The 23,356-nt window shown below is 40.4% G+C and overlaps 1 protein-coding gene and 1 long non-coding RNA gene across 4 annotated transcripts in view; one reads left to right on the top strand and one right to left on the bottom strand.

Moving 5' to 3' along the window:
* Positions 1-4,718: 4,718 nt before the first annotated feature.
* LOC140687578 (uncharacterized) overlaps positions 4,719-23,356 on the bottom strand; it is a 50,159-nt gene continuing 31,521 nt past the window's right edge. For both annotated transcript variants that reach the window (XR_012061965.1, XR_012061964.1), the window contains one exon: positions 4,719-5,051. This is a non-coding gene — a long non-coding RNA (uncharacterized lncRNA). The remainder of the gene's footprint in view (positions 5,052-23,356) is intronic.
* Positions 19,142-22,161, top strand: IL17A (interleukin 17A). Of its 2 annotated transcripts, none has more exons than XM_031688364.2 (3): positions 19,142-19,208; positions 20,505-20,710; positions 21,924-22,161. In XM_031688364.2, the coding sequence occupies exons 1-3, from the start codon at positions 19,182-19,184 to the stop codon at positions 22,159-22,161; spliced, it is 471 nt and encodes a 156-aa protein (XP_031544224.2). In that variant the 5' UTR covers positions 19,142-19,181. The 2 variants fall into 2 exon arrangements, with proteins under 2 accessions (XP_031544224.2, XP_072800784.1); XM_072944683.1 differs by having other exon boundaries at positions 19,182-19,205; positions 20,511-20,710.

Below are 23,356 nucleotides of genomic sequence, written 5' to 3'. Positions count from 1 at the left end.
TACTCCCAGACATAGTAAAGAATTTTATGGTTCCCCAGGGGGAAAGGGGGTGGAAAGGGCTAAATCTGGGAGTCTGAGATTTGCAAATGTTAGCCATTATATATAAAAATAGATTTTAAAAAAAGTTTCTACTGTATAGCACAGGGAACTATATTCAATATCTTGTAATAACCTTTACTGAAAAAGAATATGAAAATGAGTATATGTATGTCTACACATGACTGAGACACTGTGCTGTACACCAGAAACTGACACACTGTAACCGTACTTCAATAAAAAAAAAATTTTAAGATCTATCAGAGACCCACAACCATAAGTTAGTTCAGTGTAGTATTGATGCAAAACAGAAAAATAAACTAATAAAACAGATTAGAGAGCTTAGAAACAGACCCACCTACAGAGAAAAACTTCATGTGACAAAAATGGCACCATAAGTCAAACAGAAAGAGATCAAGTATTTAGAAGATGGTGTAGAGAAAACTGACTCATTTTATAGAAAGAAATAAAACTGGATTCCTAGCTGGAGATAGGAAAGAAAAAAGATAGAAAAAAGATTTCAATGCTAAAGTAAAGTTTTAAAGTCAATTGAACCTCCGGTGTGGGAAAGCACTTCTTAGACAAAATCTCAAACCATAAAGTAAAAGAAAGGATGGATTACATCAGAATTAGGCACAAAAAAAAATCGCTGGAAACATGCTGATAGCGCATGACTTGCTTTGTTTTTTTCCTGCTTCTATTGAATTCAACTCTGCACGCACACACACACCTCAAAGAAAAAGCTTTAAAAGCTCTCAAAGTAGACTTTTTTCCTTTAAATCTGCATCCTATTCCAAATATAAAACAGCCTTCCTCTTAGGGGCTCCCATGGGCAAAGAGCTCTGCATGACTGTAAACATGTTATAAGCATACAGTCTAAATATTCCATAGAAGCAACTGCATTCCACAATGCTAGGTTGGAAGTCTCCACACAGGGATGGAATTTCCATTGCTTCTCTCCCGAAGATCAGTAGAACCCTCCCTTGGTGATGCTCCCCACCTGCAATTGTCCAGTGATGCTCCCTCCGTCAAGTATTTCTGGGGTCTCCAGAAGAGTTTGGCCCTGTTGTTTCTACATTTTTCTTTAGCTATTACATCATCTGTAGAACCAAGACGTTAATTAGGAGATTATCATGTAAAAGACATGAAGAAGGCAGCAGTGGTCGGTGTGAGGGTCCCCAAGCCCCTGGCCAAGCACCCTCTTCCCTTTCATCTCTCTCCCTGGCTCCACTGTATGTGGAACCACAAGCGCATCACAAATCCCAGCCTGAAAACCACTCATCCTGTCCAACCCCATTTTACAGAAGAGAAAACAGGACCCTGAGAAAGGAAACAGGACCAAGGTCAGATCCTGCTGACATGAGTGTTTTTGGTTGGTTTCGTTGGTTGGTTGGCTGGTTTTGGGGAGGGGGGGTTACTGAAGTATGGTTGATGAACAATATATAAGTTACAGATGTATCTTTTTCGGAACAAGGAATCGTGACTAACTAGGTGGCCGTGGAGCTAAAGTTCACACCCAAATCTCCCATTTCTATTTCATTCTCTCTTGCTGGCCATCTTCGCTTTTATCCACTGTGAAGCAGCGGTTAAGAGCATGGGCACAGGAATCAGATCTCGGGGATCACGGTTCCGGTTCTGCCACGTCTCAGTGGTGTGATCTGGGTGAATCACTCAACCTGAAGATGCCTCAGCGGGTTAAAATGAAGATAGCAATGATATCCACCTTACCGAAGTCTCACAAATATTAAATAAGATGACCGATGGAAAGCAGGTCCTGGTCTTTAATACACTTTCAATAAATATTGGTTTATTGAATATTATCATTATTATTAGAGCCTGAAGAAAGATGATCTGAGGTTTAGTTTATAATAAATGCTAGCTTGGTCAAGCACCACTTAATTTGATGACATGCTGGAGGCAAACACAGTGGAAACACTCAATCCACTTTGCTGAATATAAAAAGAGAAAACTCCTGAGGATGGCGCAGGTTTCTGCTTTTCCTCAAATTTGCCACCAGGTGGCAGCAGTTGACAATGGGAAGGACAATTTGGTACCAGTTTAATGCTTCCTCCCTTTGAAACACCAGTAAGAGCGTCTCTTAACAGCCTTCGTTAAGCACAGACGTTTGTAAAGCCCTGTTTGAGAGTAGGACAACTTCCTTTTCTCTCTAGAACTTCTGCTCCAAAATGTATGCTGACAACAAGGGTTTAAACGCAGAAGAACATAGTCTAGTAACATACATGCAGTTCCTCAGCATTGCGAGGGAATACTAGAAAAATGCGTGCCCTCGGGGAGCTTAATTCTAGCGGAAGAGACACTTAGGAAAACACTGCACAGAAAATTATGTAATTTAGTACAAAGTATGAAGAAGAGACACTGAGTGCAAAGAACTCTTAGAACAGGACCATCCACCTCATGTAGGTGGTATTTCTGACACACAACGGAGCTTGGTAGTGGAGAAATCAGACTGTGTGCAGACTGCTGTGTTCAATGCGCAATCGTGCAGTCTACGAGTCGTGTGATTCTGGGCACGTTGTTTAGCCCTCTGTTCTTTGTTTTTCTCACTTGAAAAATAAGGATGGTAATAATAGTATCTCCCTCTGAAAGTGGTTGGAAGGAGTTCGTGGGTCAATATAGAAACGCTAGTGGGTCAGTGAGAACACTCTTCGCAAATAAATAGTAAGCACTATTTCCCAAAGGTCCGCTGTCATCAATGGAGATTCCAGTGGGTTCTGGAGATCTCTCTAGGATGTCCATCTGCCACTGAGCTCACTGTAGACACTTTCTTCATTCACAGCTAATAGAGGAAGATTCTCTCTGGGACCTCAGCCAGTCTCCCACGTACAAATTACAAATTCTAACCTATCTCCATCAGTCCTAGTCGTCAGCTTAGAAACAACTCCTCCCGCAAAAATTGTCCATGTGTACCAGCCTTCAAGGAAACACAAATTATAACTGCTAAACGCAGTCCTTTGTTCCACCGTTAGCCAGATATGCATTGTTATTGACTTCACTGCTGTTTTCTTTTAGTTTGGACTGTTTATGATAATGATGCCAGTAAGGATTCAATAGTTATCATTCACTTCATTCAATAAATTGAATAACATTGTTGACCTGAAACAAACACACTACCGGATAGTTCTCCAGCAAAGATGGGTTTATTTGGGATCCGTAGAGAATTGCAATGCAGGGTCTGCAACCATGATGAGCAGCATGCAAGCCCCACAAGGCAAGGAAATGAGAACGCTTTTATATGTAGAAGAGAAGAGGAAGCGGGAAGGGCTGTAGTAAACAAAAAATCCACGGCTTTTCATTGGGTGAGTCCTTGCCAGGAAAGTAGGAGTCTCTACAACCTGTTGGGCTACGCCATCCTTGCAGGGTGTGAGAGCGCCCCCTTCTGGTCTCCCGACTGTTTCATCGAGGTATCGGTTTACTAATTTTTCACATTGTATATTATAAACTGCACTCTCCTTCTCTGCTAGAAGGAGTATAAGTGGGAACCTACATTCAATAGCTTGTAATAACCTATAATGAAAAAGAATATATATATGTATAATCACTATGCTGTAGACCAGAAATTAACATTGTAAATCAACTATACTTCAATTTAAAATAAAATAAAATAAAATAAACCCAACCTGGTTTAAACAACACTTCAGGGAAAACGAAAGTAGCTCTTTATCAGGGAAGCCAGAATTTACGTGGGCTTACCTAAGACATGCTAAGGGTGCGTAGATATATATCTTTTTTACTTCTTGTAGGGATTAAAGGGTCAGATTTTTAACTTTCGTCGGAAAATCTTTTTTGTAGGGAAATTACACCTCTTTTGTCTCTCTCATCCTGTCGCTTTGTCATTATTGAGTTACGATCTCTTTCATAGTTTCTGTAAGTAAACTTGAAACTTTATTTCCTTAGAAAATAGGTCATAAAATAATCTTAACTGAATCCATCTATTTTGCTAACATTCAAAGCTTAACATGTTCACAATCCAGCATTTTAAAGTACAGTGCTAACCTATTTTGTTAACCCAGCAACCTCTGGTCTTCTTGCTAGGGGATATAAACTATAGATTCTTTTTCGCTTAATAATTTTAATCATGCCTCTTAACTTAAAAATTATATATACTTCCTTTCCTTGCCCTTATTTTGACTTGATTGCCTAAAACCTATTAGACATTCTCCTCTTATACTTTATAGTTCTACTATGGGAGCTAATTTACCAACAAGTCCCACTGAGTTAAATTTGGATTCATTCATTTCTGAAGTGTCTCTTCTGTAAAAAAAAAAAAAAAAAGTCTTACTTTTTTGTGATATTTAGCATACAGGAAATTTAGGATGCATTGTTGCAGGTAGTTCAGTCTTAAATATATATTGTCTTTCTACCCTTAAATATTATCTATCTCAATTCTTCTCCATAACTGGTATTTTTAAATGCCTGTAGTGAGTTCGTCACATAACCGTCCATTAGCAATTAATCAAGCAAAGTTGGAGAACCACGGTTTAGCAAGCGTGTGTATCTCACATGAAATAACAGAAGTTGTAGGACAGCCAGGATTTGAACCCATATGTCTGACTCCAATACCCCTGAAAGAACCTCCAGTATTACTGGGAAGACAAACTACACACACTAAATGACAGATCAGTTCTTTAACAAGTGGTACATACAGTGGGCATACTCAGTGGGTCTGTATGGTGGAGGTTTATTTTGTAAAAGCTCCCCCATCACCTTCCTGGTTAGGAAGCACTGATCTAGGAAGAGAGAATGAGAGAAGTCCAGTAGAAAGTTGCAGCCTCCCGGACTGAATATGACCAAGGGACAGTCAGCCTGTGGATCTTCGGGGGTGGAAGGGATGCTGGCCACCCATCAGTCAGAGCTCAGCATCTGGACCACTGCATCTCCCCTCGTCCAGCTAAGATGGCACCTCGCACCCTCCCCACTAAACCCCACCACTCTCCTACGTTTCCTCCTCTTCAAAGCAGGTTAGTTTCACATCTTCCAAACATCTTTATGAAAACCTAAAAGCAAAAATGATGATAAAATATGAAAGCAAAAAGAAAAAGGTTGAACATACAACATGACAGATATGAAACTTAGATAGCTAAACCCTAGTCACTAATTTCTTAATCAACAAAATGTTATAAATACAGAGATCTCCGTTCTCCTTTTCATCTAGAACACCTCTACCTAAAATCATCTGGGGTGGGGGAGCCTGTTAAAAAACAAATCTCAGTTCTTTCCAGAATCCAGTTTTTCATCTTTCAAATATGTCCCCCGGCCCCTGCCTCCTTCAACCAGACCTCTCCACCTTAGCCCCAAAAATCCATGTCCTGACAGCCCCAACCTGTCTCACAAGAAAAGCCCTTTTCCAGCCCAGGCCTAAGTCTAGAACATTCTGACACCCTGGGGGTTCTAGGCCACACTGTATTTACTTCTCCCGGCGGGGACTAGTGCTTGGCTCAGCCTTTAGTGAGTCTTGGTTTCTTCACCTTGAATGTCTCCAGAGCATCCCAGCAAAGTTTCCTCTTGGCCTGGCTCAGTCCCAACTTCATCCTACCTTCTCTCATCCCCCTAAATAAAGCTTCTTCTTGTCAAATGTCCTGTTTCTCTTAATGAACGTGGTGAATCCTCACGGCTGAAAACAAAGGCACGTATGCGTGAATCTTTACTTGTAATTTTAGCAAGTTCTCAGGTTCCTGCAATCCCATCCATAGACTTCCTAGAAATCCAGGGAGTCAAAATTAAGAATCCCTGTCTCAGGACCTCCAATTTTTCCCAGGTTCTGGTCTAAGGAAACCCCACCCTTCCCAGCTCATGTGTAAGCAGAGATGAGTAACTTCCACAAATTCCATGTCGTCCATTAACCTTCTCAACTCTTCTCTCAGATGGTGAATTGCTAGCAAAAGTTTAAAGCTTTATAATCGCAATGTTTTCAAACCACACAGCCACACAACAGTCAAAAAGTCTAATTCCTGAAGGCACAATTTACAGGAGCAAAGACTTGCTGAAAGATTGAGAGTGCTGTGTTTGCAAGACAGAAAACTAGCTGGAAGGAAGCAGATAAAGGTATGATCAAGGTCGGGGCTGGATGAGAAGGGCAGTCCCACATGTGGAGGACCCTGATGTACAATAGAGAAGCCCAAATGTGATCTAGCCTGCATAACTTCCCAGAGGAAAACTTTGAGAAGACCGACGGCTAAGGAAGATGGATGTGGCTTTGATGAGCAGGATGGACTGCAAGAAGGGTCTGGAAACAGGGAAGTCCCAGTAGAAGGCAATGACTACTGGAAAAGCCTGAGGGAAGGGGGACCTGAACAAGGGCTAAAGAACTTCTCCCACCACATGGCAGAAAAACTCTGAGCCTCAGTAGGACTCAGTGACAACTAGTGACAGGACTCAGAAGGGAGGCAGCAGAGGAAGAAAAAAGGAAGCTACAAGGATATATTGTACAACAAAGAGAAGATAGCCAATATTTTATAACAACTATAAATGGAGTATAAAAATGTAAAAAGTGACTCACTACATTGTACACCTGGAACTTACGTGATATTTTATATCAACTGTACTTCAGCTTTTAAAAAGGCAATGAAAAGTCAAAGACAATGGAAAAGTTTTGGACCTCACTTGGAAGATATTACTTAAGGATAAAACAAAACAAATTAACTAAATTTACAAATGGGAGTATTTCAGTTAGAAATTGGGATAAATTTGCAAGGCAGTTATATATCTCTTTCTCTGAATGTGTTTAGATAAAGCATAGATACTTAGGCAAGTTTTTAAGAACACCTATTGATTGGATGAGCTCTCTGGATTATTTCCACTTTTTATTCTGTAGGTCTATGATTCAAAAGCCATGTCTACATGCTATCCAACCCTACAGATGAAAAGTGAAAAAATTAGCCCACCTGGATATAACAGTACATAAATAAGAAATAAGTTATATTTGGCAACAGGTAGACAAAACATTCTGATAACTTGGACTTTCTTCAAATGTCTTGCTATTTTATGGACATACCCTACATGAAGCCATCAATCTCATTAGGGTGACAACTAGTGACAGGTAGACTTTATCTTCTTTCTATATATTCCACAACGCACAAAGTTTTGAGCTCCTGTAAGAACTCATTGTGATTGGTGATGAATATGCCTTTGATAATTTAAAAATAATCGTACATAATATTTATGGCTCTGTGCAAAAAACACTACATACAGAAACTCTTCCAATCCTTCCAATAACTTTATGATGTAAGTACTATTATTATTATGGTGGTTGTTGTTTTCACTTTAAAGATGAGGGACTTGAAGCTTAGAGAGCATTAAGGAATTTGACTAAGGTCTCATAGGTAGGAGGCGACAGAGTGAATCCGAGTCTAATTCAAAGCTTTCCTACTCATTTGCAAACTTTTGAGTGTGACTCAGCCAGTGCATCTTCTAAAACTATAATTCTTGCTACTTTTTAATCATTGTTTAATAAATGTTTGCCAGATGGATAGATTGGATGGAAGGATGGATGGAAGGATGGATGGGGATGTTTGATGAATCAGGACAACCAGTGGGCAATATATTTCTGCTGAGATCCAAGTTATCAAACAAAAGCAAAAAGTTTTAGAGTCTTCAAATGTTTACACCAGGCATTCTGCTGAAGTGTCTCTTCTGGCAACAAGCATGAAGGCAGATGAGTGAGTTTCTCACCTCGGTCAAATGGTCCATCAACCACTTCCTTGATGACTGTTTATTCATCATGTCGAGCAGCAGCTGTGTTTAGCCCACACAGGACCCTGGCTGCCTGTCTCTCACTTTCAGGTGTTAAGCTCACCGCAGTTGGTCTACACATACTTTATGCAGCAGATCTTATCAAAGAAAAGCTTAAAAACCACATAGGTTCAGTAGGATCCATATAGACTGACATAAAATATGTAACTATTTTTTAAAGTGGGCAGACAATTGTTGTGAAAAGGCAACCAGCCTTTTCAGACAGGAAGACTATCTTGAAAAGACAATAAACAAGCATACATTAAATTTGTATAGTGCTAAGGACTGCAACCTAGCAAGTTTAAGTCTAGTGAAGATAGACCCTCAAAATTTTAGACATAAGTTTAGAGATATAGAGACATATACACATATCACAAATATAAATTGTGTAACACATGTATACATAAGTTATATACATATATATTTAAAATATAATGCCATCAACAAAATAAAAACAATCATATCACTCAGGCTGAGGAGGAATTACGAAGCTCAGAGACCTGGAGGCATCCTTACCAAGATTTGATGGTGAGGAGGAAAGAAACTACTCTGCCACCTACGTATGTTTTTATTCTGTCATAGGAGGAAATTTATTAGAGTACACACACCATTTAGAAGATCTCCCCAGCTCACATTCCTTTTCTTTGAGATTAGAGCTAACTTTAACCTCAAAGCTGAACCCCTGCCCTCAGCAGTCCTATGTGCACAACATGACCCCACTCGACCACAGCTTATTAGACATGAAGGTCAAGTTAAGCCAAGCAGACTCTCCTGAGACTAAGGCTTGGACCTGAGAAATGCACATCAGTGGACCTGAAAATATGTGAACCTGGGACAGCCAGGAGCCCAGAGAAAAGGAACCCACAGAGAGAGCAACGACATAGCTCAGGGAAGAGGGGGTTTGAGAAACTGAGACAGCAAATGCTTGACTCCTGTTCATTTTTTAACTCTTCTTCCAGTACTCGCCTGCTGTAATTCCTGCCCTTGGTTTCCTGGAGCCATCTTTATATCCTTATAATTAATTCCACATTTTTTCTTAAGCTAACTCAACTGAGTTTCTATTACAAACAAAGAAAACACTGTATAATCTTCAAAATTTCTTAGTAGAACAGAGACAATCACCCAAAAACCCTCAAGAGTTCTATGTCCTATAGTAATAATATGTATTTGAGCAAAGATCTAATGAGTAAGATATTTATCATTGTATTAATGGATAATGAGTAATTTTAAGTGAACTGAAAATGCACCAGAAGAAGACAAAATCAGTAAATTATGCTATAGACATACATTTGATTCTAACCAAATATTTTTAAAGGATACACAAGTTGGAAATTTTTCAAAATTAATTGCTCTTCATTTATCGTCATCTCACATTTGGCATCAGACTCAGGAAGCTGAACTCGATACTGGTCTAATGCTTAAAATTCTGACTCCTGCAAAGTTTTTCTCTATAGCTAAAATGCATTATGACTGTAATGGCCTAGTTCTTCAGATCAAACAGAAAACCAATCTGATTCATAGCCATCATATAATACTCCCCTATGTGGTTCTCATGCTTAAATTCTACTTCTCCCAACCCCCACCTTTTTTTTAGAAAAAGAAAAAAGAAAAAGAAAGTAAAGATTACTACTCTTCTAATCCATTTGGGAAAGTAGGCACTAATCCTTTTACCCCCATCCTCAGTGAAACATGTGTATTTAGACACCACTCTCCGCCCCTCCCTTTATTATTTTTAGGAAAATCTCCACTTCAAGGGAATCACAAAATAAATACAAATCAGAGATGTCTTAGTGTAGACACAGGCACAGCACTACGCAGCAAAGGACTGCCGGGAAAGCAGAGACAATGCACAAGGGCAAAGGAAAGGGGTGGCGCCACAAAGCAGATGAAAGGAAAACAGTCGGGTAACGTTTAAGACTTCAAACATTTGACACTTCAAAAATCTCATACCCAGCCATAAAAAAGAGGGAGACAATGCCATTTGCAACAACATGGATGGACCTAGAGATTATCATATTGAGTGAAATAAGTCAGACAAAGACAGATACCATATGATATCACTTATATATGGAATCTTAAAAAAAATGACGCAAATTCTATTTACAAACCAAAAATTAGACTCACAGGCATAGAAAACGAACTATGGTTACCAAAGGGGAAATGGGCAGGGAGGGATAAATTAGGGGCTGGTGATTAATAGACAAACATTACTACATATAAGATAGATAAACAACAAGGACCTACTGCACAGCACAGGGAACTATAATCAATTTCTTGTAATAATATACAATGGAAAAGAATCTAAAAAAAAAAAAATATATATATATATATATATATATGCATACATATAAATGAATCACTTTGCTACATACCTGAAACTAGCATTGTAAATCAACTACATTTCAATAGAAATTTTTTTTAAAACACAGAAAAAAAATCATAAAGTCAGCTTCAGAGAGTTGGAAAGGTATGCTGGGCATTGGTGGTTCAGTGGTAGGATTCTCGCCTGCCAGAGAGTTGGAAAGCTGATTGCAAACTTAGTTTTCAAAATGTTTTCAATATCAGCGTTTTCAGTTTGTCATAGCGAAAAGACCACAGACCTGAGAATTAGCCATATCTGTGATCCACTGCAGGGCCATCACCTGCCAACTAGATGACCTAGGACTGGTGACTGAAACCTGCCAAACCTTAGTTTTCTTTTCATAAATTTGGGTAACAATATCCTATAGGATTGTTGTAGAGACTAACTAAGTGGATAAACACCCAAAAAAAAAGGTCTTTCTCTGTGACCTTACACAATTTATATCATTTACACTTACTTGACACCAACTACATAGCAGACCACTATTTTTAATACTATCATAAGCCTTTCTGTTGTAAATATTTTTATTGATGTCTTTAATGGCTATTGCCCTTGTAATAACATTACCTAGCATTGTTAACAAGCTTCATAGATCTCTGTCAATTTATCTTAAGTATTATTATTATTATTATATTTGATTGTCATGCACCTGTGAATAGATCACAGTACATTAAATTCATGTTCTTATGGACAAGATAGCATATTTCCCTTAATAAAGCTGTTGACATCAATACAATTTCTACTTTTTCTTATCAAGCAGAAATTGGTGGGAACGTATTTGGAATCAGAATAATCACTCCTTGCTCACCATGGGAAAATGCAAACCAGAAAACTGCAACTTCAAGAAGCCTGAACAAATAAATCTTTTTATTTAATAATTTATAACCTTTAATGTAGTGAATGTGTCTCATTAGAATTAAACTTCTCATATTACTATAACTACAAAGAAAGCTTTGTTCTCCTAACCCATCCTGTTGGACCTTGTCACTCGGTCATTTTTCATTTAACTCTTGGGTTGGAGTTGCTTCCTTTTGAGTCAAGCCATTATGGAAAACAGTTGTGACTTCCCAGTGCTATGAATTCACAACAGTCACTCTACCTATGCAACCAAGCGTGTATAACCCTGTGGATCTTGCTCTTCCTTTACTTTTATGTCTTGACAACACTGCTCTTCAGCCCAGTTCAGTCCCTTTGCAAAAGTAGAACTACAAAAATTCTACTGAGCACCCAGGGAGGAGGCTTGTTGCTGCCATAGGGAGATGGCATAGAGAAGTCAGAGAAATTATGAAAGGCGATCATAATTAGGTAGGTAATTGGTTAAATGGTCTGCTATTCATTCATTTCTCAAGATGATAGACAGCCAACTGGTTTCAAACACACACCAACAAAAAAGCTTTAAAAATACAAAATGTTTAGAATATATTGTAACGTGAGAAAACAGGTTACAAATCAGTACTAGATTATGGCCTAATTTGGTAAGATAAAATACTTCTAGCTTTTTTTCAATGTATTTTTTCAACTAGAGTAAGATCCTCCAAATGATGCCAGTTCTGTAAAATAACAGGAGCAGTAAACTCCAAAAGCTTATTTCTAAGAACCAGGATTGTGGATTCACTTTGTTTTCCTCCTTTTGCTTTCCACTCTCTCCACCCTCATTGTTTTGTATAACAAATGGGCAAATATGACTTTCAGAAAAAAACCTACGGGTGTGTCTGTGTGCACGTGGGTAGACAGATAGATGATGGATAGACAGATACAGAGATAAAATACATACATTCACATATGGGGTGGCAGTTCTGACAAGTTCAATGCAATATAGTATGGTAACCCTTGAAATTCCTCTTATCAGTGCAACAATATATAAACCAGGACAAATTAATAACTTGTAGCAGGGCTATTCCTTTCCACTAACCAGAATGCCTGTGTCTACTATCCAGGGCACTGGTTTCCAGGTTATCTTAGTGCCCAAAAAGCCCGATTTGTTATCAGCAAACAGTTGGTGAGCACAGAATATGAATAAAGGGCCTCGATTGCCCTGAATGACGGCTCCTTGGAAGCAGGGCCTTGTCTGCTTGTTCCCCGCTCTATCCCCGAGCTTAGCACGGTGCCTGTTATATAAAAGGTGCTCAAGAAACATTTAGGAATCAAGGGCTATTTCACCCAAGCCATGTGGAATCCTGAAGAAATCTCCCTACTTGCTTACAGAGTAGACATTTGATGAACAGATAACTAGTCAGATCCAATGTCTGACCCTCACATCCAATGTCAGACCCTCAGATCCAATGTCTCTCTTTTCTCAAAAAAAGTTTGACAAACTCTGACAGATTCTCGGACCCTGACATTCTTCTAAAAGTTAAGATTTAATCAACATGCACTGAGCACTTAATACAAGCAAAGGTACATGTATTATTTAATTTACTCCTTACAACTATCTGTGAGTCGTGTTCTATTGTTACGTCCATTCTGTAAGCATGGAGCCTGAAATGTGCATGATATAATTTTCCCAAGGGCTCACAGCTACCAAAGTAGGGCTAGATCTGATCAGGGGATGTCTAATGCCCAAAACCTGTCTTTAACCAATATACTAAGAAGGAGCCCCTTATAAGCCCCACATGAAACTTTTTTTTCAAAATGTAAATATAGGAAAAACTGTCTCTAAGGAATTAGCTACCTTCTTCTCTGCTGATAATGAGAAGTATGTAACTGAGCATATCTACCTTTTCTCTTTGGCTGCCAGGAAGCTCAGAGACAAATGTAAACCTCAATTAGAGTAACTCTATTGGTCCCAATGGACTGTGACTTTGAGTTTTCTGTTTCCTGATCTTGACTTTTGACTATATTCGCTGGACCTGATTCATATTTTTATATCCACTTTATTGCCTGAATTTTTGTTATAAAGTATCTCAAACCCTCCTAAAGATTTTGGAATAAAGGAATATAGCATCATTACATATTGATTTTACTATATTTCCAATCCGCGGAGAAACCACCTCACCAGAGCCTCCTCTATATTGTCTAAGAAGGAAAACCAGTTAGTAATTTGTTCCGGGTCCACATGTTTATATCCTTCCTTTGAAATATATGCTGCGGTTGTCACTAAATCATATTAACTTCAAAATTGCTGAAAAGAAAATAAAGCTGATAACCTGAGAGCCCAACCTCAGCGTGTGGTTTGGTTTGCTCGTTTAATTTTAGACCTTACTTTTCAGTGACATCCGTTCAGACTTGAAACTTCAGGCATTTGCTGACCTTAATTCTCAGGGTATTAGATGAAGTCAGCATCACTTAAAGGGAGGGCCACCCATAAAAGAAATTTGCATGCATCTGCGAACGTACAGGGATAGAACTCTGAATGTGTTTGTTTGAAAAAAAAATGGAAAGTTTTTGACCCACTTTAAATCAGTGTTTCAGTAAAAAGCTAACGAGAAATCCACCTAAGGAAGAGGCTTGGTTTCCATGAGGTTAGTAGTAGTTATTACTCAGAGGAGAAACTGACATGCTCCTACGATGAGTTTGGTCGTGGATGTTCACGTAGAAATTGGGGAAACACTGATGGATTGCAGTGGTTTTTAAGATGACGTGATGCAATGTGTCTTCCTTCTTGGTCTTGTCACAACTTCCAGATACCATCTCGGTGCTCAGGGACTGGGAAAGATGTGTAAGAGCAAACCCCATTTACCCAAAGGACAAAGGCATCATGCACTATTTGGGAGTCACCAGAAGCACAATGCTTGTCAATCAAATCCCTCCCGCGGATTTCAACGTTCTTTTGGCCTCGTAGATTAGGTTTGCTTTTTAAAGATGTCCAAACAGTTTTGTGATCTGATTCCATCAGATAAAAATAGTCCGGTCTGGACTAGGACTAGGTCTCTGCAGCATCAAAAGCCAATAGCCAGAAGAGAGATAATGAGTTACTCAAAGGAGCTGTTCACAGAGGGTCTTCGTCAGGGAAGAACAACTCACCACGAGTTAATGTGACCAGTGGACCAGTGGTGAGAAAACGGAATCCAAATGTTGAAAAAGGATTCTGCCTCTCATCTCTTAGCCCTCACCAGCCCGTTAACCATGACTTGTTCAGAAGTCCTCGTTGATAATCATTCTTTCAATGTGTCATGTCATATAAGGAGGGGAAATTCCTCCAACAGAGATTCCAGGTTCCCACCAACCATTCATTGCTCAGGATGGCCCTCAGAAACACAGCCATAGCGATACGTCACAGTGTCACCCTGGAAAGGAACGGTGATACTACCGGGCTGATACTAAGATTGGTATTTCTTATTTAATAAACCATGGTAATTTCATATATATACTAAGTCCTCCATTCTTGAAAGACCACAGCATTAACCTCAGAACTGAGTCCCTGGTATATAACACCATCAATACTTTGAAACTGGAGACAGATGAACTAGACCTTGATAAACTGGATCTTGAATCTGGATCTCGGCTAAATTCTGACTTTTTCAACTCACAAAGGCCCTCCACATCACCCTCTGTTGCAAACACTCTCCTCCCTCAAGACCACATCTTCCTATTAAGTATCTGACATTCCTTCTTGCACCCTGGCCCATTTCCAAAATATCAGCCCCTAGATTTAAAACCCAAAAGGATTCTCTGCAGCTACCCATTACCCTCTCCGTATTCACTCAAAACCAAGAGAAAGGGAGTCTTACTGGGGATGTGCACAGCACTGGGTAACATGACACCCATTTCTTTGAGTAGCCAGTCTTTAAATTATAATACGCATTCATCACTAATGCCTCCTCCTACACTGTGACCATTGCTATTTTAATTTTTAAAAACTGTAGAGCAGAAATGGAAAAGACAATGGTACCTCCACAGGAACTCCACCACCTACATAGAAATTTTTTTTACATAACTTATTTATGTTTTTTTTAAAGACAGTCCTAATTTAAGGAATATTTTCTTCCATCTCCCACATTATTTTCTATCATTAAGTAGAAAGGAATGCTATTTTGATGATCTAACGAGGTCGAGGAGACTTGGAGATCATTTCCCTAAACCAGGAAGCCCACAGACACTCCTCCCCACCTCACCCAGCTCCTAGCTCCCAGATCCCAGGCTGTAGCTCTCTGTGCCTCATGGGCAACTGTTTCCCAAGCCCGCAAAGAAGCAAGGCTGATAAACCTGGGGAAAATCACTAAGCAAAATCATCACCCCTAATTCACTGCCCCTATTTGTTCTTTCACTGTTTTCTTCCTCTTAAAATTCAGGCCATCAGAGATTACCAGGTGCAAAATGTCATTTTCTTGAGCAGGGAATTGAGCCTCAAGGACAGGAAGTACCCAAGGGCACAGGTTCAAGGCAGAGCCACTAGGAAAACAAAAGTCCCCTGTTACCCAGTGTTCCAGACACCTAATTTCCAGTTCAGCAATTCAGTCTCAGCAGACGAGTGTCCAAGCCTGAGCCAGCTGCCTCTGTAGAAAAATACGCCCCAACTCTGCACACCATCTTTGTGCTTCCGACTGTCCCTCCAGCTCAAGTGTGCATCTGAGAAGCCAGTCCTACTCAAGACTGGCTGCACCTGGCTCCCACCACCATCTCAAGATGATCACTTTTACACTTTTGGGACAATCCACCTTGTTTCCCAATCTGATGTTAAAGCAAGGGTTGGTATTTCAAAGGCCGGCACACGGGGTGGATTTTGTTGGCACAGGAGGCAGGCACAGGGATAACAGCGAGAGTTGTGTTTCCTCCTTCACTGTCAACCAAGAGAACTGGCAGCCAATACATTCACCTCAACCTCTTCCTCTCCCAAAAGCAACAAGCAAAGACTCTTCCACTTAAGGATGGTCCACAACCTTGTTACACTACCTTCAAAAGGATCAGGATGGAGAGTCAAGGTGTCAGTTTAATCTGGTCACTGGAATGCAACTGGGTCCCAAAAAGAATATTCAAGATTCTAAACTACCCTAATAACATTATTTATACTACATTTCAGTTGAAATATTGAGCACTTACTACTTACTACACACCATACTAGGGGACACAAAGACTAATAAGATGACTACCTGTCTCCAAGTAGCTCACTGTCTAGTGGGAAAATCAGATATGCAAACAAATGGCATGCAACACTCTAGAAATAATGTATGAACAGCTGTGTCCCAGAGAGAAACCAGCCACACAAAAGCAATCTGTGAAGACCCGTGTTGCACAAAACTCAACAGGAGGCACCATGGGAGTAACACACTGGCATTGAAGGATGACAGTAAAATCTAAAATTGGAAATAAACATATGTCTAAAACATACTTTTTCCAGCCAAAGAAAACACAGTACAAGATGAAGGAAAGTTACTAGAGAGGTAGGTGTAAGCTCCATATTATACAAGAGCTGCTCATTCCAGCTAAGGTGATCAGGAGAGACCTCCAGGCCTAGAAGACACATTTGAACAGGATTTGGAAGAACCAGGGGCATTATTTTGATAAACTGAGGGCAGGAAAGGGCATTTCAAAGACAGTACCTAACAGAAGCCATGTAGGCATTATACATCTTTCTTGACTTATGATGGGATTACACCCCAATAAACCCAATAAATTGAAAATATCATGTTTTATACACTTAATCTCCAAGCATCATGGCTTAGCCTCGCCTACCTTAAATGTGTCCAGAACACTTACATTAGCCCACAGTTGGGCAAAATCATCTAACATAAAGCCTATTTTATAATAAAGCATTGAATATCCCATGGAAGTTACTTAATACTGTACTGAAAGAGAAAAATAGAATGGCTGTCTGGATCCAGGTAGTTGTAAGGCTGTTGGTCGTTCACCCTCGTAATCACGTGCCTGACTGGGAGCTGCGGCTCGCTGCCTCTGCCAGCATCCCGAGAGAATACTGTACACGTGTAAATAGCCTGGGAAAAGATCAAAATTCAAAATCTGAACCATAGCTCCTCCTGAAGGCATATCACTTTTGCACCATTGCAAAGTCAAAAAATTATAAGTCGAACCATCATAAGTTTCAGGGACCATCCATAGAAGGAGGACCATCAGGTTCCCACGAGCCCAGGTCACGGAGTGTGGTGGGAGGTGAAGCTATAAAGGTTGCAGATCTCAAATATACATTCAAATACTAACTCAAATAGGAATCCAAATGCTAAGGGGTTTGCATTTTGTTCTGTAGGCAAGAGAATGGGACAAGAAAAGGCACAATCAGAGCCGTGCTTTGAGGATCACTGTTGCTGGAATGGTTGGAGATGGGTGGAGGGCAGTGATTGGGAAGAGCAAAGGTGGCTATTAAAACAGTCCAAGAGGGTGAGAGTCTGAGTTAGAGGAATGGCAGTGGGTCTGGAAATAAGGAGTAGAAATGAGAGACTCAGCAGCTTGTGAGATTGCTACTTGCTCCCATGTAGTGGAGGGACAGGAGAGCTCTCAGCGACCCCCTGTCCTCAAGGGTGGATGATGCTCTCAACACCAGAACCAAGGAAATCAGGAGACACTGCCTCCCACTTCCTCTTCCATCTATGCCTGCTTCGCCAGTCAAGGTCATCTACCATCGCCACTGAGCTGCAGCTGCTCGTGGTCTTCCTCCCTCATCAGTCAGGGTCTACCCATCCAGGAAAGTAAAGCTCACTTAAGGCATTTGCAACAGACAAAATTTCATGCAAGGAACTGGTTGCCATGATGGTTGAGACTGGCATCAGCCAGAGGCTACCACCAAGACTGGAAGGAAAAGGCTACCACCAGGAGACAGTGGAAGACCTTATTCTCCCCCACTTCCTTCTCCCCACTCCCACTCTTACCCTCCGATTTCCCTTTGGCCAAAGCCAGCTGAAAGCCAGCTGACAGTGGAGCCTGAGTAAGGAGCTGGCAGGGTCTGTCCTCTGAGACACACAGTAGAGCAGGGCAAGGAAGCCTAGACCTTGGGACAAATGGGCCCAAGACCCAGCAGATTTCCTCTGTACCCAGCTGTTGACTAAGAACTGCTGGTCAGTGCCCCTGCGTCCCATGCATGAGATCCCAGCTGAGAGGACTCTCACTGGGGCGAAGGGGCAGAGATGGGGGGGACACGGAGCCAGCCACACCTGCACCTGCTCATGCCATTGTCCTTGGGCTCGTCCTCAATGGCTCTGAGGAGGAGCTGTTCTCAAGGACCTGAAATCCAAGCTCACTTCACTTAGAGACAAGGAAGGAGGGAAATGTTTCCTCCACTTTCCTTCTTACCCACCATCCCTCCTCCCTTTTCTTGCAACCATTCTCTGCTCTCCGTTGCCCTACTTTTCTCTACCCCCACCACCCTTCTTCAGACTGTACTTCCATTTTCAATTCCTCCCTTCGTCCACCTACATCTTCTCACCCCTTCTTCCTCCTGAAGAAGAGCATGAGGTAACAAGTTGCTTGGTAACACGCAGTGTTAGGCATGCCTTTGATGGTGAATCTCATGTCTCTGGAGCCTAATCAATTGTTCCTGGAGCAGAGTAGACATTCCACAAAACAATAATGTATCCTGTCATCATTAAATTATGTCTGCACTTTTTTTTGTTTACTATGGCGAGAATTTGGGTAGCTTCTGGAATGGTCTCCACCACATCTGGCTAGGGAATCTGGTGAGGCAAGGAGCTACCAAATAAGAAATCAAGGCATATGACACCACAAGATTTGAAAGTTATGTCAAACTTTCATTTCCCCACAAGCCATTAAAATAGAAGATATCTTTTACAGCAGCTCATGGGTGCCCATAAATAAATGATTTATGTGTCTCTGCTCAGCTTCTGACAAGTAACAGTTCCTTGAAGGCTCAAAAGAGGACAGTCTTTAGAAATGTGAATTTTTGTCCTTCCCATTTTCCTTCAGAAGCAGGTAATACCCACCATGAAGGGGAGGTTCTTCTGTGACCTCATTCGGGGATGGAACTTTTAACCAAAATGGTGTCACCCCTGAACCCACTCCGACACGCCAACGTAAATGACCACAGAAGGAGCAGAGCCCTATAAAAAGAGAGAAGGCAGCGCTACACTTTATCCATCTCGCAGCAAACACAGGCTCATCCATCCGCACTTAACGGGGAGAAACTACCATGGCTCCTGGAAGAACTTCATCCGCGGTGAGTCCTGCACTAACGTGCGATGCTCTTGTAGGTTTGGACCAGATGATATTTCCGTACTGTAGGCATGAAATTCTGGACTCTAACTATAGAAATCCAAGAATACTGTATAGATAGGATGGGAAATGAAACCTTTGATAGATATTTGTCATTGTATAGCATTTTCAAGAACTGGTACATATCAGTTTGAAAGTTGAGATTAAAACTGAAAGATAACTATACTGGGGCTAAACCACATAAGAAGTGTCACGTGATGCTGGGCAGTAAAAAAAAAAAAACCATGTTTATTGCAAATCTGTTTTGCTGAGTACAAGGGATTTAATATCATTCTCCTGCCACATTTTTCTTTAATCTAAAATAAGATGGGTCAATATCCTTGAGGATGTAATAAGTTGTGGCAGTGACTTTTCTATTATCCTATTATTATCCTATAGTCTTGGTACATAACCCTCTTTATCCTAATTAGATGCATGTATAGCTGTGGCTTAGAGTAAATGGTCTTTATATTTTTACTTCTTTTTTTTTCTTTTTCAGGGGGAGGGGAGGTAATTAGGTTTATTTATTAATCTTAATTTTCTTTTTTAATGGAGGTACTGAGGATTGAACCCAGGACCTCATGAATGCTAAGCATGCACTTTACCACTGAGCTATTCTGCCCCCTTATACTTTTAAAATTTCAACTTAAAGCATCGTTTTTGAAACCCAGTTTGCTTACAGAATCAATATGTGTAAATTTAGAAAAACTGGGAAATATACCTAAGAAAACACAAGGGGGATCCAGTTTTTGTTAGATGTTTGCCAGTGGTACCAACAGAATTTCTAACATCAATACTGATACCACATGAATCTTCTACAGCCTCTTCTTTTAAGGTGCACATCTGACTTCACACAGGGTTTGACAGAATGCAATGAGAAAGATCAGTGGCTCAGGAGGGCATTTCTTCCTAGAAAATCAAGGTCATTTTCATCCCAATGACCTGATAACAATGCATGTACTGACTGGATGATGACTTGCCATTTTTACTAAAATTACTGCTAGCCAATGAATAATGTGGCTTTTTTAAGTCAAAAAAAAAAAAGAAGAATGCTCAAGACTGGTAAAAAAAACTCCATGGTCCTAATATTATTTTGGTCATCTAACCAGTTTTTCATTTAAGTGATCTGAAAATTGAGCATAGATTGTCCTGGAACGTAGTGTGTTCTCCACGATCAGAGATACAATCGTCACTGCAATTTGTTAACAAAAACCAGGCGGTACTAATCGAGTCTCCCACCTCTGTCTCCTTCCCCACTCAGTTCCAGTTGCTGCTGCTGCTGCTGCTGGGTCTGGCGGCGGTGGTGAAGGCAGGAGCCATAATCCCACAGAGCCCAGGATGCCCGATTACCGAGGACAAGAAAGTCCCTCAGCATGTGAAGCTCAACTTGAACATCCTTAACCGGAACACAAATTCCAAAAGGCCCACCGATTACTATAAACGGTCCACCTCACCTTGGACTCTCCAGTACGTAAGAACCCCAGATACAATCTCTGCATTTTTCTACAGAATATGCATCAGACTGCCAGTTAAATCACCTTGAGAATTATATTACTCACACAGAATCATTAGTCAAACCTGGACGGGCCACTGTGCAAACCACTGATTCTCAAACTTTCATTCTATGGGCTTCTTTGATAGAGCACAGGACACCCCCTCCCCCATGACACCTGTTCTTGGTTCTCATTGTCCCTGACACCAAAAACCCACCCAAATTAATGGTGGTCACCCCAATATTCATGATACCCCGTTTATCATAGGAGATTAGGCCTTGAATTCTCTTTACCAGAGCAACCATTGAGAAGATTTGTTGAAAATAACTATTAATTAACTGGAGTTTTTCACACTTTTTAAAAATCATACTAGCACTGGGAAAATATAGCTTGAACCCAGTGGAGGAAAGATCATGCTGTGCATTTCCACTTCTTTTTGAGTTAAGTCTTGATCTACACCCCCTCAGATTTATATTTGCTGTGCCCTTAGTGTATCTAGTGTTTAGACCCCATGAATGATTAAATACAAAATGTATTTTGATAGTCTGCTTTTAGGCAAATAAGCCTCAGTGATGTGGCGCCTACAGATTCACCTGATTGCAGGGTTTCTTCTTCTTACTTCTACTTGTTAATAACAGTTCAAGTACATCAATTCAAAAGTCAAAGCAATTTATTCGCTCAGCTGGAGGACAGAGAGAGAAGGTTACTGAGGGGCTTACGATTTTGTTTCCAGCCCTTCATGTCAGCCTGTTTCATGAACGTGCTGTTGGGTGAAATTCTGATGCATTCCCTGTTTCAAAGACACGCTTCATTATGTCATATTAACAGTTATCTCCTTCCTAGATGATTCCCTTAGTCTTTTTTTTTCATTTATCAAATGTACCCTAAAAAGAGTATCCTTTGTATCAAACTTAAATCCTTTCCATAGTTTCAGTCTCTTATTTTGTTTATTCCTCAAAGAAACTGGGAGAAACTAATCATTGTCTTCTTTTCTACATTTCATAAGCTTCAAAATCTAAGTTTCCTCCCAAACAACTTCTTTTCAGGACAGTAACAAACTGCACTTAGGGGATTCGCAATGCCTATAATTTGTCACCCTGTGAGTTTGCCTACTTTGTTTATTCCTGTTTGATTTCCTCTGCTTTACCAGGAATTCACTTTCTTCCTGGCTTTTGTCTCCCCTGCAGCCGCAACGAGGACCCCGAGCGGTACCCCTCTGTGATCTGGGAGGCCAAGTGCAGCCACTCGGGCTGTGTCAACGCTAAGGGGAAGGTCGACCACCACATGAACTCCGTCCCCATCCAGCAAGAGATCCTGGTCCTGCGACGGGAGCCTCAGCACTGCCCACACTCCTTCCGGCTGGAGAAGATGCTGGTGGCCGTGGGCTGCACCTGCGTCACCCCCATTGTACGCCACGTGGCTTAAGAGATTTTGGCCTGAACCTCCCCACCCACTCCCCCTCCACCAAATCAGTTAGGCTTTCTGAGGAGTAGACCCAGCCCCTTTTCTGACCAAACTCACCAAGGTTCTTAAAGTTTTTCAACCAATGGAAGTTCCAGAGGGAACACTTTGGTGCAGATGTGGAATCTGAACCATTTTTCCCTTTCCCCAAGGAGGAGGTTTTAGACTGAGTATGAATTTGCTTCTTGTTGGCTTTTCTAATGGCTTTAAGTTATTTATGTATTTAATAGGCCCTGAGATAATTTGGGGTCATAAGATTCCATTTTAATGAATTACATACCTTATTTTTGTATTTTTTAAGACAAGATTCCAGACTTGGGAATTTTATTATTTAAAAGGTTAAAAAACCTCTATTTATATGAGCTATTTATGGATCTATTTATGTTTCTTCAGTCTTTAGAGAAAGGTGAGGTAGCATGAGTATCTGTTGTGCCTCGGGAAATCTTAGGATTATAATTCTTAGTTTGTACTGCCTATGTTCACAGGATTTTCTCATTGTCTCTTAGGAGTACATGACATGATTGAAAAGAAAGACTAAACCTCGTTTCATATTTATTAACTTAATTTTGTAAATTGTTGACGTTTCACAAGAGAGACGGCAAGTCTAATTTTGCTCTGTTAAACTCCTGTGATAAAACCAATTTGTACCAATAAAGTTTGAGAAGAAAATTTGTTTCCTTGATTTTTTTTCTCATTAAAATTCTTGCAGCAAGCTCAGCTCTTTCTCAGTTGGAAGAGCATGCCAGTTTGTCCACAGAGCAAAACAAAACATGCCTTTGAGTAAAAACATCCTCCACCCACCCCAAGTCCAAGTCGCAATTTTACTCTATTCAAGTCAACAGAGAACAGGGGCTTTCACGCTATTAAGCCAACACTGTGGACACAAGCATGCTGGAACGAATTAAGCAAGTGAAAATAATGGGAAAATGATGTGTCATTATTGAAAATCAGTTTATCACAGACTCACAGGCATAGAAAACAAGTTTATGGTTACCAAAGGTGAAGGGGGGGAGGGATAAATTAGGAGGGATAAATTGTACCTGGGATTAACAGGTACAAACTACTATATATAAAATAGATAAACAACAAGGTCCTAATGTATGGCACAGAGAACATACTCAATACCTTGTAATAGTTTATAATGAAAAAGAATATGAAA

The sequence above is a fragment of the Vicugna pacos genome, chromosome 20 (genome assembly GCF_048564905.1).
Source record: "Vicugna pacos chromosome 20, VicPac4, whole genome shotgun sequence".
Lineage (NCBI taxonomy): Eukaryota > Metazoa > Chordata > Mammalia > Artiodactyla > Camelidae > Vicugna > Vicugna pacos.
This window is presented reverse-complemented; position numbering and strand designations above follow the sequence as displayed.

What these genes read in the sequence shown, in the direction of transcription:
- IL17A (XM_031688364.2), top strand. Translation starts at nt 19,182, where the DNA reads ATGGCTCCTGGAAGAACTTCATCCGCG. An exon ending in CTGGAAGAACTTCATCCGCG is followed by an intron (nt 19,209 to 20,504) that starts GTGAGTCCTGCA and finishes TTCCCCACTCAG; the next exon opens with TTCCAGTTGCTGCTGCTGCT. An exon ending in ACCTCACCTTGGACTCTCCA is followed by an intron (nt 20,711 to 21,923) that starts GTACGTAAGAAC and finishes TCTCCCCTGCAG; the next exon opens with CCGCAACGAGGACCCCGAGC.